The sequence below is a fragment of the Thamnophis sirtalis genome, unplaced genomic scaffold (genome assembly GCF_051295495.1).
Source record: "Thamnophis sirtalis isolate CommonGarterSnake01/CBP01778 unplaced genomic scaffold, rThaSir2_p1.2 scaffold_4, whole genome shotgun sequence".
Classification (NCBI taxonomy): Eukaryota; Metazoa; Chordata; class Lepidosauria; order Squamata; family Natricidae; genus Thamnophis; species Thamnophis sirtalis.
This window is the reverse complement of record NW_028261384.1, coordinates 33,285,544-33,297,600: the sequence shown is the minus strand read 5'-3', so window position 1 is coordinate 33,297,600 and position 12,057 is coordinate 33,285,544. Positions and strand designations below refer to the sequence as shown.

Below are 12,057 nucleotides of genomic sequence, written 5' to 3'. Positions count from 1 at the left end.
GCACCTGGAGCCACAGCGGTGGCCAGCGAGCGAGCGACGCGACGGCACTATACAGGTCGCAAGCGGCGTCCCGACTGTGATCTCTCAGAGGAAGGCAAGGGGCGTTCGAGCGCCATGAGGGCTCCCCGGTGAGGAGGAGCCACCGGCACCGGAGCGGGACGCTCGCCACGGCTTATCTTCCCCGCAGAACCGCGGACGAGGTAACTGCTGCGCGCAGGAGAAGCTCTGGCCCAGGGCCTGCTCAGGTTCAACCTCGGTCCCCGCGGCTGGAAAAACAGGTTCTTCCTGAGGCGGCGGTTACGGTTTTCGCCACCGCCGCAGGGCGGGGCTGCGCATGCTGGTCAGGAGCCACCTAAATAATAAACCCCCGCCGGCTCAGCAGCCATCGGAAGGTGGGGGATCTCGGGCTCCTTTCTCTCCGAAGGAGGAAGAAGAAGGACAGGTGAACTGTTCTGGTGAGAGAGAGAGGGAGAGGGAGGATGAAGAGCTTGTAATTTGGAGAGAGCGAAATGAGACCCGAGCTCCAGTTTCTCCCCGTCTGGGGAATAATATGCTTCCAAAATGGCATCTCTTCCCTTTGCCAGCTCATTTCCCCAGACTCATCATTTCAAGAGATATTATGCCAGCAGGTGCATGTCCTCCCCCCCCCCCGCCCCCGAATCACTGGGGAGGGAGAGGATGAGGAAGGCCATTTGCTGCGTTGATTTCCTGTAGTTAACTTGAACTGCTACTGTCCACACGCCTTTTACTGTATATTCAGGCTGCTTTAAGAAATAATAAAAATCGAATCCTCTTCCAGGGAGTGTACTGTTTTGAATTGAAAAAATCAAGATGAGCAGCTGTTGGCTCTGTCTGGAAATACCTGGTGATTTTCTGTGATGTGGTTTTTTTGGGGCTGGGGGGGAGGAGAGGACGTTAACGAAAGTATTCCACTTCTTAATTACATCACTTTGTCCTATTTTTCTCTCAGGATCCTGTGAAGCAGTGATTGGCCCAAAGCTGAGCAAGGGCTTGAAGGCAATTTCAGGTAAAAGCCAGTTGGGGCATTCTAGAAATTGATGTATTTAGAGAAAACTTAATTCAAAGCAGTAACTTTGACTATCCTCAGAGTACTGTAGAATCTAATGAAATGGGATGTCCAGTTCATCCAACTGATGTTGTGTAAGAAGTATTAGCAATTTAATGTCTGAGAAAGCTGCAATATAGGCAACTCTCCTGATACAGAACTGCCCAGACTTGGACAACTGTATCAGTTTTTGAACACTATAGTCATTACGTCTGTCAAATAAGAAAGTGTTAAGTATAAAATTTATTGCCAAGCTTTATATAGGTATGTGCTGTTGACTTACAGTTGATAGCTCAGTATGCAAGCTGGAATGAAAACACCATAATTGTTAGTTAAAGTGGGACTATCAGATGAAATACAGGACAGAACTCTGGACTAGAAATGCAGGACTCTGGGAGCAGGCTATCCCAAAGATCTTGTCATTTTAATTTAACTTTCTTAAGGACAGGTAGTCCTTGATTTATAAAAGTTCATTTTGTGATGATTCAAAGTAACAATGACACTGAAAGAAGTACATTTTCACACTTTTGTCCATTGCAGCATCCCCATGGTCATCAAAATTCAGACACTTGGGAACTGACTTCTATTTATGATGGTTGTAGTATCCTGGAGTCATGTGATCACCTTTTGCAACCTTCTGACAAGCAAATCAGTGGGGAAGCATGCCACTAGCTTAACAACTGCAGTGATTCACTTAACAACTCTGTTAAGAAGGGTCATAAAATGGGGCAAAATTGATTTAACAAATGTCTCAGCAACAGAAATTTTGGGCTCAATTATGGTTGTAAGTTGAGGAGTATCTATATTGATGGAAGACTTAAATTACAGTATCTATAAACAGAAAAGGAAAAAAGATCTCTTGATCCTGCTCATCTCCCTCCCGCTCCATTTCAAAGATTTTGGAAGTTGAACCCACATAGTTTGCACTAGCACTTTTAATAGCAATAGCAGTTAGACTTATATACCGCTTCATAGGGCTTTCAGCCCTCTCTAAGCGGTTTACAGAGTCAGCATATCGCCCCCACAGTCTGGGTGCTCATTTCACCCACCTCGGAAGGATGGAAGGCTGAGTCAACCTTGAGCCGGTGAGATTAGAACCGCCGAACTGCAGATAGCAGTCAGCTGAAGTGGCCTGCAGTATTGCACTCTACCCACTGCGCCACCTTGGCTGTGATGACATGTAAGAACTGTATTTAAATTATGGAGAGCATGGCCATTTTGTACCTCAATGCTCCGCCGAGCACTTGCCTTTCTAAATATCAAAGGAAGTGGGAACTTTGAAAGAACTGTTTGAAAAGCTTTAGTTCTGGTGTGTCAGAAAATAAAATGGTCCCACCTATAAAGACTCTGAGTTTATAATACATAGAAATTAGGTGCTGCCTAGATTTGTGATATAATACACTATCAGTGAGTCATTCTTATTATGTTATAGATTCAGAAAATCTAAAAATATACCAATAACTTCACCCAAAACTTTCATTGTACTCAAATACATCTTCCCTGTTCAGCCTGTTGATCCTTCAGTTCCTGACTTGGAACTATTAGTGGTTTCTTTTAAAACTCATAACCCATTCCTACATGCTTTGATCATTTTGTACTCCCTATTAACAATAATTAGGAGTCCCTTCAACTTTGCTTAATTTCTAAATTACATTTTCTAATAGAATAAGGAAGAAATTGACTTTAGATGCAGCATGCTATATTCATTGAGACTAGGAGAAATTAATCTTTGATTTATATCTTCTCAGTTCACAGCCTTCATCTGTAATTCCCTCCTACCTTGCCTGCCAAAAACACAAATATTGTTGATGTGTTTAGAAAGGGGGACAGCATAGATTCTGCATCAACTTTTTGATATTGTCACTATTATTTCCACAAAATGCTATTACCATTATCAAAGCAATCTTGGCTTCTAAATTTAAGAATGCAAATTTACAAAAAGATTTCACTCGCCTCTTTTCTTCCTCAGCAAATGCTTTGTCTTTTTTTGTTATATAGTAGTTGTTAAAAATAAATGCATCCTTTTTTTAGTCTATGACAATGGACTTTTGAAATTATTAACCACTAGAGATCATTCTATACATTTCTGAACTTTTGCACCTTGTTCATAATGCATGCATTTTTGAGAAGTTGCATTTCAGAGGAGCTTGGAATAACACAAATAATTAGGTCCTTTACTATCTATTACACAAAGTTTGATTATACAACAATGCCATCCAGCTTTGTGAATTTTAATTTAGTCTTCGGGTAATTTATTAATTATTAATTTATTATGACTTTTTGGACATTTTTTATTATTTAAGCAATTTGTTTAATTACTGAAAGTTTACTTTGGGTGGAATATGTATGGGCAATCCTACAACATCTGCATAGCTACAAATTTTAAACTAAACTGGAAAAATGCATCTTTGATCTGCCCGGATTGGACTATTGATTATATCCATCTTGACCTTGAAATTTCTGTTTTATGATACAGTTTGCCCCATATTATAAGATATATTTCTTGGTCTTTGTTCAATTTGAATTTTTCTTATTTTTGCTATTCTAACTGCATGATCCACTCATGTTATCAAAGGGGTTCTATTTATGTAGGATTCTGAGATAAAAATAGCATATTTTAGCACATTCTTCTTTATTCAAACCCCACCAGTGGTGAGTTGCAGGTGGTATGCCCCGGTACGCCTGTACTGGTGGCTGTTGGAAGCAGCAGCCACCGTACCGGAACAGTGCTTTGAAGTGCCTGCCCACTCGCCCTTGTTCCTTACCTGTATTTGAAAGAAACGGGCCATCTGCGCACGCACAGCATATAGCATTCTGCCGAGCAGCTGGAGTGTCATAGGCGGTGGGTGCACATATGTGCACAGCGTGCATGCCCGTGGTGCACGCCCAGGTCTCGTTGCAGCATACCAGTTGCAACAGGAGCCAAAACACACTACTGGATCCCATCCACCCTTTCTTGTGGTTGAAGATGGCAGTTTTGATTCTGATTATGGATGCTATTCTTTTATAAGCATCAATAATCATATAAGCATTAAAAAATCAATAATTTAACAATAGTTTGTGTTCTGATCATTCATTTTCTTGGATTTCCTTCTAAAAGGAACAAATAATGTTTTTAGCAGGACATTTTGATCATTAAAGAAACATTCAAGTTGGTACTAGCTCTTCAAAGATATAAAGCACCCTATCAAGGTCCAAACTAATCTTAACAATGTGTAACATTTAAAATTTGTGAAGTCATAAAATGCTAGGTCAAGTATATAATTATTTTCTTATATTAATGATCATATTTCCTAAATTCCTAACTTTCAGTTAAATTTATCTGCATTACAAACTTAAAATATTTCATCCAGAATTCTTTTCCCTCCAAAATCTTGTCCATTCTGTGAAAACTGAATGGATAATTGCTTGTTTAACATCTATACTTAGCAATCTAAGAGCCTTATGGGTGGGTTCAAATTAACATGGATACTTCATTCTTCCCTCTCTCCATTTTTTGAGGATGGGGATGAGGGAAAGGGAAAAATGACGAAGAATGGCTGTAATTTCTCCTTTAGGGAAAGGATTTTAGAGATCTGTCACATTAAGAGGTCAGTATCTCCATGACTTTTGGTGACTTGGAACTAGAGCAAATGTCATGACCTACATTTTTTCTTGCCACATTTATCTCTATGCCTGCCCTTTTACCAAGAAGCTAACTGGACTGTTAACTTCCCCTTCCCACTCTTAAAGGCTTTGGGCCATTATTTCATTGGGGCACTATTTACCTATCATTGGCTTGAATACCATCATAGTGATACTTCACCTTTTCTCTATAATTTTCTGTCATGGCTATAAATGAAAGATGTGTGACTGACTGAAAGAGAGTGACTAACCCAAGGTCGCCTACTGAGTGTATGCCACGGCAAGACTAGACTCATGGTATCTCTGTTTCTAACCAGGAACCTTAACATCTACACCAAACTACACCATTATATCTCCAAGATAAAAGCATTTACTGTTGTTGTTCTTAGTTGCAAAGTCATGTCCGACCCATCGCGACCCCATGGACAATGTTCCTCCAGGCCTTCCTATCCTCTACCATCTTCTGGTCTATTTAAGAAAACATTCACTACATTATTAAAAAACTAATATTAAACTATGGGCAAACATCTGACAAATAGAAATGCAACATCTCCAAATAAGAAGCCTTCTTATTAATAATGTAATGTTAAAAAAGAAAGAACACGGGAAAAAAGGATATACTTTAGTATACAGGGTGTCCTTGACTTACAATCACAAATTTTATGTTGTGAGACATTTGTTAAGTACATTTGCCTCTTTTTATGACCTTTGCATTTGTTAAGTGAATCACTGCAATTCTTAAGTTAGTAATACATTTGTTAAGTGAATCTGTTTTCCTCATTGACTTTGTCAGATGATCACAAAAGGTGATCACATGACCCCAGGATCCTGCAACTGTAATAAACATGAATCAGTTGCCAAGCATCCAAATTTGGATCATGTGACTGTGGGGATGCTGCAACGATTGTAAGTGTGAAAAATGGTCATAAGTCACTTTTTTCAGTGCCATTGTCACTTTGAACAATCACTAAACAAACTGTTGTAAATTAAGGACTACTAGTATAACGGTATTCAAATTGCATTTATTGTAGTGTAAAACCAGAGCAGTGTGGAGATCTCTTTTCTGAATGGAGTCAGTCTCCTAGTAGGAACAGTTATGCAGATGGAGGTGGTTCTATAGAATAACAGAGTTGGAAAGAACTTTACAGGTCTTCTAGTCCAACCCTTTGCTCAAACAGAAACCCTATATTATTTCAGACAAATGGCTTGTTCTGACCTAGGCTTCCCAAGAGCATGAAGCAAACCCCTTGTCCCAACAAAAAACCCTTTTATTAATTTACTGTGAATTTTGGTCATTCACATCCAGCAAAGTCTTTTGAGGGAGGATTTACAGTTACAGACCTTATCTGGCTTGGAGAGCTGTCAAGCCGATATTTGCAAAACTTGACAAGGATTCTCGGATAGTCACGAACCAATTAAGCGAACTAATTGTCTCCTGCAAACTCTACTCCCCGTTTGCTTTTCTTTTATTTCCTCTGGGAGGGGCCATTCATCGTCCACTGTGGTCTTACTCCCAAGTCAACCCCTGTTCTTTAGCTGTTCCCTCCGTCTGGCAACTCTGTGCATGTTCACACTAGGAACAGGCTCCAGCTGTTTGTCTGCCTCACTGATGTCTGACTCTGAAGGCAGCTAATAACTGGCATAAAGCTCTGGCCCCCTTTCTGCCTCTGACACAGAGCCCTCATCAGAGTCTTCCCCAGTCTCCAGGACTGGCCCATGTTCCTCCCCAACCTCCTCACTGTCCGAATCTGCTGCTAGCTCTGCTTGCTGCTGGCAGGCCACAATATGGTTGACCATTCTTTTCTTGTGTGATCTCTTCTGCAGGCAGGTTGTTCCACTGATTAATTGTCCTATCAGGGCATTTTTCCTTATTGCTAGGCTGGGTCTCTCATTGAATTTGTTTGCATCTACTGCTTCTTGTCCTGCCTTCAAGTGCTTTGATAAATAGATTTACACCCTATTCTTTATGGCACTCCCTTGGATATTGGAATACTGTCATCCCTTGTCTTTCTTTTTATTAAATTAGACATAGCCAATTCCTGCAACCATTCTTCATGTGTTATAGCCTTCAGTCCTCAAATCATCTTTTTCCTCTTGTCTGTAATCTTTCTAGAGTCTCAAGATCTTTTTCATATTGTGGCAACCAAAATTGGATGCAATAATCCTAGTGTAGTATTACCAAGGCATTATGAAGTAGTATTAACACTTCATGTGATCTTGATTCTATCCCTCTATTAATGCAGCTTAGGATTGTTGTCTTTTTTGGCAGCTGCAGCAGACTGCTGCCTCATATTTGATTGTCCACTGTGACTCCAAGATCCATCTCACAGTTAAGCTGTTGAGCCTGATATCCAATATCTATGCATTTGGTTTTTGTTGCCTAAATGTTCAGTTCTAGAGCTAAGCAGTTTTTCCCTCTCCTTCCCTCCCTTTCTTTCACACTCTCATGTGGTCCATTCAGAGACTATTTTGCTGGAATGTATTGCTAAACAATAATTAGCTACATGAAGTTGCGATAATAAATAAATAATTTGCGATTACTACTTAGGAAATATTCTTCATCTTCCCAAACTAGTCCCACAGCTCTGGTATTTTTCCATCAGAGTATTAAGTAAATCTAACGTTGTTTAGTTTTTTATGTCAGTTAAGGTCAGTCAGATGCTGTCACCTAGTTGGGTACTGTAAGTAGTATTAGTGGGCACCTGTAGTCTGAAGGAAGAGAGGATGTTTCTGAGGAGAAATTTCCTGGCAGTTAGAACAATTAACTGGTGGAATGGCATGCCTCCAGGAGTTGTGGGTACTCCAACACTGGAAATTTTGAAGAAAAGATTGGACAGCAATTTGTTTTTAAATGGTATAGTGTCTCTTGTCTGAGCAGGGGGTTAGACTAGAAGACCTCCAAGGTCCCTTCCACCTCGGTTATTCTATTCTGTTATGTTTGGCTTTTAATTGTAAACTGTAGTCTTTGGCTATATAAGGTTTTTTTAAAAAAAATTACTGAAATTTACTGGAATAATTTAAATGCATAAATGTTACAGTTTTCTCTGCTGTGTTATATTTAACTGAATAAAAGTTAAAGTGGTTTTTTCACATTATTTTTAATTTTGTTTAAGTTTTAGCTCTTGTTTATAAGGCTGGAAGTACACAATGAGAATAATTTATTTTTCTTAATTCATAGCATTTGAAAAATATTTTAAAAACATGGACAGCCATAAATAGTAAGTATGTTTGTGTGCTTATGTGTATGCATATATGTACAAATACTCCTCAATTTATAACTAGTCATTTAACAATCATTTGCACAATGGCCTCAGAACAAATGCTTTATGATCTGAAAAGCATTTTTGGTCACTATAAATCATTGTCCCACTATCCCATTGTTCTTGCAATCATTCTTCCTGGTGTGATGGGAGAGGGCCTGCTGCTCCATTGAACAACCCACACAGTTACATGGCTACCATAACTGATCATTGTGCAAAGTGGCCATACAGCATCTGATTTAACCAGCCTGTGACTAAGATTCTGGATTCAATTGTGGTAAGTGGAGGACAAGTTGTGATTTTATGCTACCAGCAGAGTTGTGGCTTTACTTTATTGAAATCTAATTAATATTTCAAGTAGAATCAGTGATTGGCAAGCCAGACATTGTAAGAGTAATAGTGTGAAGTATTTCACAAACCGGTGAAAAAATAGTATGAACTTAAGTCCAAGAAATGATAATATGAATGTAGATGTCAAATATAAATATTACATTGTATAATTTTCATGTCTTTCTTAACTATATTATTTGCTTTCCAGCAGTTATTCAAGGGAATTTTATGATCGATATGCTCAAGGCCAAGATAAATCTGTAGTAAATAAAATGCAGCAGAAATACTGGAAAACAAAACAAACTCTTATCAAAGTCACTGGCAAAAAAGAGGATGAGCATGTAGTGGCCTCAGATGCAGATCTGGATGCTAAACTGGAAGTATGTAAGATCTAAATGTTCCAAGTACCTTTCAGTTAAAAACTTTGCTGTCATATACACTGTACAGAATGCCCTCCAAATAAGTTGTAAACATAGCAGTATTTCAGTAACATAACGCATCTCATTCAGCAAGAATTTTCTGCCAAAAAAAAACATATTTTGATTATTACTGTTGTGTAATAATTTATATGTGATGCTTGTATGAATAAAGTTAAAATTTATCTGCAATAACAGAACTATACAAAGGTAAGCCTAAATATTGATGTAAAGGCATATTATCAGTCCTTGTTCTAAAGTAATATCTGTTAACAATTTACAATTCAAAATCAAAGTATCTGAGTTTAAGAAATAAGATTGTATTGTCATGCTACAAAGTAGCTTTTTGTCACTTTGATCTCAGCACAAAAATCCCAACAATGGGAAGAAAGATATAATCAGGACTCACTTTAAGGATCCTTTAATGTAATTCTATAGGACTTTGCGAATATACACACAGAAACTTCAGGAATGTTGTGAGATGTTTTCCAGGTAGAACTCTAATTCAGTGGTAAACCTTGTAATTTACCTTTTAAAAGTGTGGTACTAAATTAAGTTCCCATAATCTCCATTTAAAAGGATCCCTAGCAGCAGAGCAATATATGAAATGAGTTCATCACTCAAATTCGTCAACAGAGTAGGATAGATAATTCAGAAGACTGATTTAGTAATTTAATGGGTTAGGTAGTGGGAGGGGTACAACAGAAAATGTTTGTTGCTTTGCTGAAGAGTTTTTGAGAGATAACTAGTTAGTCATTGACTTAGCAGTACTATATACCAAAGAAGATTTCATCTAACACATGTTCTTAACAATCCTCTGCAGAATTTTTCCTTAGATTGTTCCCATGATAGCATGTATCCCTAAGTATATTTATACATTTGGCTAAACCATAATGTGGTTTATTTTTAAAATATTGCATGAACCTAATCGTAATTGGGCTTTTTTTAAATGACAGATCTGGTTTACCTGTTGTTTTAACTCTCATATGCCATCTAGAGTCACTTTTAGGAAACGAGTAACCATATCAATTAAATAGCTAGAAACAGATACTTTTATTTGTACATTGACTTGAGTTCAGTGCTACTGAACATAAATCACAAAAATACAGGTAGTTCCTATGGCCACAATTCAATTCAGAATTCAACGGGGCAAAGGAGGTTTTGGGAGGCCCAGCAAGCAGAAACCTGCATGCCTAGCCTTGAAGAAGATTGCCTTTCTAACTGAGCCTTGCATTGGGTGGGTGCACCTGTAGTAGACAAACCAAAAGAGAAAGATAAGTGAATCCAGGTCTAATGGGGCAGGAAAAAGGCCAGGCTGCTCAGGAATGATAGGGGAAAGTGGAAAGAGACCCACACATCTCTGGACCTAGGCCATGGAATTTTTTCAAATGATGTGAGACAGGGAGAAGGCCCAATCTTCTTTGAAGTTGGGGGGGGGGGTTAGAGAAGGCCTACATATCTCTGAGCCTAGCTGGCTGTGGATTTCTGGACTGTGGCAGATGTCCTCATGCCAGTGGACTTAGACAGTCATTGTTTCCCTTCCCACGATGGGGGACAGAATTGTTTGAGGGCAGGGCCAAATTTGGATCACATGACTCTGGGTGGTGTTACAAAGTCAGAATTTCAAGTAGGGGCCATAAGTTCCATCAGAATTTCAAGTAGAGCCAAGGTGGCGCAGTGGTTAAGTGCAGCACTGCAGGCTACTGCTAGATCAGCAGGTCAGCGGTTCAAATCTCACCGGCTCAGGGTTGACTCAGCCTTCCATCCTTCCGAGGTGGGTAAAATGAGGACCCAGATTGTTGGGGGCAATATGCTGACTCTCTGTAAACCGCTTAGAGAGGCCTGAAGGCCTATGAAGCGGTATATAAGTCTACTGCTATTGCTATTGCTATTGCTATTCAACACTATCATAATTTTTTTTGAAAAGTTTTTTTTAATTTTCATTGAACAAAAACACCAAAAAAGAATACATCTTGTAGAAAGTGTGTCGATTGGTTACAAATAACTTCCGTGTGTTTCTTCCACAGTCATTACTTATAATTCAAATTAGTTTATACACTTTAAATCGAAAATCTTTGTATATCTACTGTCAATGTAGCACAATTTGACTGCAATTATTTGAACATGCTTTTACCTCAAATCATTCATACTTAAAGACACAACCACATAATGGCATTCATTAGCTATTTCAAAAAATCCTCCAATAACATTACACCTTTATGAATCTTTTAAGTAAAAGTCAATTAATAAAGTTTCTAAACCTTTTCCCCACTCCCCCCCACAACTCACTATTTAGAATTTATATCCAAGTTACTTTTACCAAACCCATAGCATGTATATATTATTAAACAATGTCCATTGACATTTCCTTGTTATTATAATTGGCTAAAAATCATTTACTATTTATGTCCCATCTCCTCTCATCAGCCCCCCCCCAAAAAAACCTTACACCTTTATGACATTGCATTTACTAGTTTGCCAGTACATGTATATATCACAAAGCTATACCCATTATCATTTCATTATTGTTATTATAGTTGATTATTTGTTAACGAATAAACATTTAATAACAATCTAAAACAATCTAAGAATTACTAAATTCCTACTTATTGATAACTAAAATCAACTAATTTTTTATTATCAACTTTCATTGTCAATCTGCAGGGACGTGCAGTCACTAGAGGCAGGGGAGGCGGGGCCTCACCAGTCTCCTGAGGGAAAGGAAAGAATTTTAAAGATTTTTTAAAAAATAATTAAAGCCAGGGTAGTTGCTACCAGATTCCAAGTCACAGTGGCTTGGTGTCTGCTCAGTGTTAACTATGGGAGGAGGCCAGAGAACTCGGGGCCTCCTTTGCATAAGGAATTTTTTGCCTTTTAAAAGTTAAGAAAGGGTTAAAAAGCATAAAAAATCATATACAAAGGAGGCACTGATTCTCCCACCTCCTGATCTGGGAGCAGCGAATCATGCCTGTGCAAAGGCACTTGAGCGACTGCGCAATCTAGCAGTTTCCATCGAGAGTGATTCTGGAGAGGTTGCTCTGGACCCCCAGCCGCCGTTTCTTCAGCAGCAATTTCTTCTCTGCCCGGCATTTTCTACTGGGCGGCTTGGCGCCTTTGCTGCAGACCCAGGTCTTGGTGGCTCCCACGATGCAAAGTGCCCCGCCGGGCAATTTGCATTGTGGGAACCGCCAAGCGCTGACATTCCTGCTGCCCAGGCATGCAGCCAGCCCAGCACCAAGCGGGGAGGGGGAGGAGAAGAAGAGTGGTGAGTCCTTGTGCCAGCCGGCCGGCCGGGGAGCAGGTCGGGTGGGGGGTGGGTGCTTGGACGGGGCCGGGACACCCAAGCTGCTGGCGGTGGGGA

At 39.4% G+C, this 12,057-nt stretch overlaps 1 protein-coding gene across 8 annotated transcripts in view; it reads left to right on the top strand.

Annotated features, from left to right (window-relative positions):
- The first annotated feature begins 10 nt into the window (after positions 1-10).
- Positions 11-12,057, top strand: part of ICA1 (islet cell autoantigen 1) — a 55,698-nt gene continuing 43,651 nt past the window's right edge. Inside the window, exons 1-4 of one of the 8 annotated variants that reach the window (XM_014054496.2) lie at positions 11-200; positions 971-1,027; positions 7,869-7,908; positions 8,492-8,660. In XM_014054496.2, coding sequence (XP_013909971.1) covers positions 7,892-7,908; positions 8,492-8,660 — 186 coding nt within the window. In that variant the 5' untranslated portion in view covers positions 11-200; positions 971-1,027; positions 7,869-7,891. Of the gene's footprint in view, positions 201-394; positions 456-970; positions 1,028-7,868; positions 7,909-8,488; positions 8,661-12,057 lie in introns of those variants that run through there. The other 7 variants (XM_014054495.2, XM_087712740.1, XM_087712739.1 and 4 more) reach the window with 7 other exon arrangements.